General features: G+C 53.4%; 1 protein-coding gene across 1 annotated transcript in view; it reads left to right on the plus strand.

Annotated features, from left to right (window-relative positions):
• Positions 1–238: 238 nt before the first annotated feature.
• ACP6 (acid phosphatase 6, lysophosphatidic) overlaps positions 239–464 on the plus strand; it is a 26,503-nt gene continuing 26,277 nt past the window's right edge. The window contains exon 1 of the mRNA XM_018573658.1: positions 239–436. Coding sequence (XP_018429160.1) covers positions 239–436 — 198 coding nt within the window. The remainder of the gene's footprint in view (positions 437–464) is intronic.

Consider the following 464-nt stretch of genomic DNA (forward strand, 5'->3'; position numbering starts at 1 on the left):
TGCCAGCTCTCGGGGTCTCTGATCCGCTGCATTGGGTGTCAGCTCTCGGGGTCTCTGATCCGCTGCATTGGGTGTCAGCTCTCGGGGTCTCTGATCCGCTGCATTGGGTGTCAGCTCTCCGGGTCTCTGATCCGCTGCATTGGGTGTCAGCTCTCGGGGTCTCATTGCTGCAGGACATTTGTGTTTTGGTGTTCACTGACTGTGTTTTATGTCTTGTTTCCCCCTATAGAGGCTCGCCATGAGTGTTTGGGCTCGCGCCGGACTTTTTGGATCTGCCGTATATTGTCTGCAGAGGAAGAGGAGCGCATTAGCTGAAGTAAAAAGTGACATCACGCAGCTGAGCGACATGGGTTCAGACTATGAGCTGAAACTGGTGCAAGTGGTGTTCCGCCATGGGGCCCGGACCCCTCTGAAGCCTATTCCTCACAGTGAGCAGGTAAGAAGTGGAAGCTAATTTTATATTA

The sequence above is a fragment of the Nanorana parkeri genome, unplaced genomic scaffold, assembly GCF_000935625.1.
Source record: "Nanorana parkeri isolate BGI_ZX_2015 unplaced genomic scaffold, ASM93562v1 scaffold2477, whole genome shotgun sequence".
Taxonomy (NCBI): domain Eukaryota; kingdom Metazoa; phylum Chordata; class Amphibia; order Anura; family Dicroglossidae; genus Nanorana; species Nanorana parkeri.